At 53.8% G+C, this 1,050-nt stretch overlaps 1 protein-coding gene across 1 annotated transcript; it reads left to right on the top strand.

The window, feature by feature from the left end:
- Positions 1-4: 4 nt before the first annotated feature.
- LOC104873019 (transcriptional activator protein Pur-alpha) lies at positions 5-750 on the top strand (the record flags this gene model as incomplete). The annotated part of the gene is made up of 1 exon (XM_010639507.2): positions 5-750. A coding segment is annotated over one exon (693 nt), but the record flags the coding sequence as incomplete, so codon positions are not given.
- Positions 751-1,050: the final 300 nt, after the last annotated feature.

Raw genomic sequence — 1,050 nt, 5'->3', positions numbered from 1 at the left:
GGGCGCGGGCGGCAACAAGAGCCGCCTCACTCTCTCCATGTCAGTGGCCGTGGAGTTCCGCGACTACCTGGGCGACTTCATAGAGCACTACGCGCAGCTGGGCCCCAGCCAGCCGCCCGACCTGGCCCAGGCACAGGACGAGCCGCGCCGGGCGCTTAAGAGCGAGTTCCTGGTGCGTGAGAATCGCAAGTACTACATGGATCTCAAGGAAAACCAGCGCGGCCGCTTCCTGCGCATCCGCCAGACGGTCAACCGGGGGCCGGGCCTGGGCTCCACGCAGGGCCAGACCATTGCGCTCCCCGCGCAGGGGCTCATCGAGTTCCGTGACGCTCTGGCCAAGCTCATCGACGACTATGGAGTGGAGGAGGAGCCGGCCGAGCTGCCCGAGGGCACCTCCTTGACTGTGGACAACAAGCGCTTCTTCTTCGACGTGGGTTCCAACAAGTACGGCGTGTTTATGCGAGTGAGCGAGGTAAAGCCCACTTACCGCAACTCCATCACCGTGCCCTATAAGGTGTGGGCCAAGTTCGGACACACCTTCTGCAAGTACTCGGAGGAGATGAAGAAGATTCAAGAGAAGCAGAGGGAGAAGCGGGCTGCCTGTGAGCAGCTGCACCAGCAGCAGCAGCAGCAGCAGGAGGAGACTGCTGCCGCCACTCTGCTACTGCAGGGTGAAGAAGAAGGGGAAGAAGATTGATCAAACTGAATGGACATACACTCACACACACACATACACACACACACACATACACGCATACACACACAGCCAGACACAGAGAAAATATACTGTAAAGAAAGAGAGAATTAAAAGTTTAAAAAAACTGTTAACTCCAAGGGCGCACCACCCACAGAACCTCCACCAACTGACAGTTTCTCTTCGTGACTTGCCACCCAGCGCTGGATGTTGTCCACTTTACCCACCATATGAAACAGTAAGCAGCTGCTAAAAACAAAAAACAAAAAAAATACAAAAAGTAATAACATTATATGAACTGTTTCCTACTTGATTAAAAATATAAAGAACTGAGTGTTTATTTCCCTAATTAACCA

The sequence above is a fragment of the Fukomys damarensis genome, unplaced genomic scaffold (genome assembly GCF_012274545.1).
Source record: "Fukomys damarensis isolate Sample0158 unplaced genomic scaffold, DMR_v1.0_HiC HiC_scaffold_45281, whole genome shotgun sequence".
NCBI lineage: Eukaryota > Metazoa > Chordata > Mammalia > Rodentia > Bathyergidae > Fukomys > Fukomys damarensis.
Note: the sequence above shows the minus strand (reverse complement) of the source record. Positions and strands in the feature narration are given on the sequence as shown.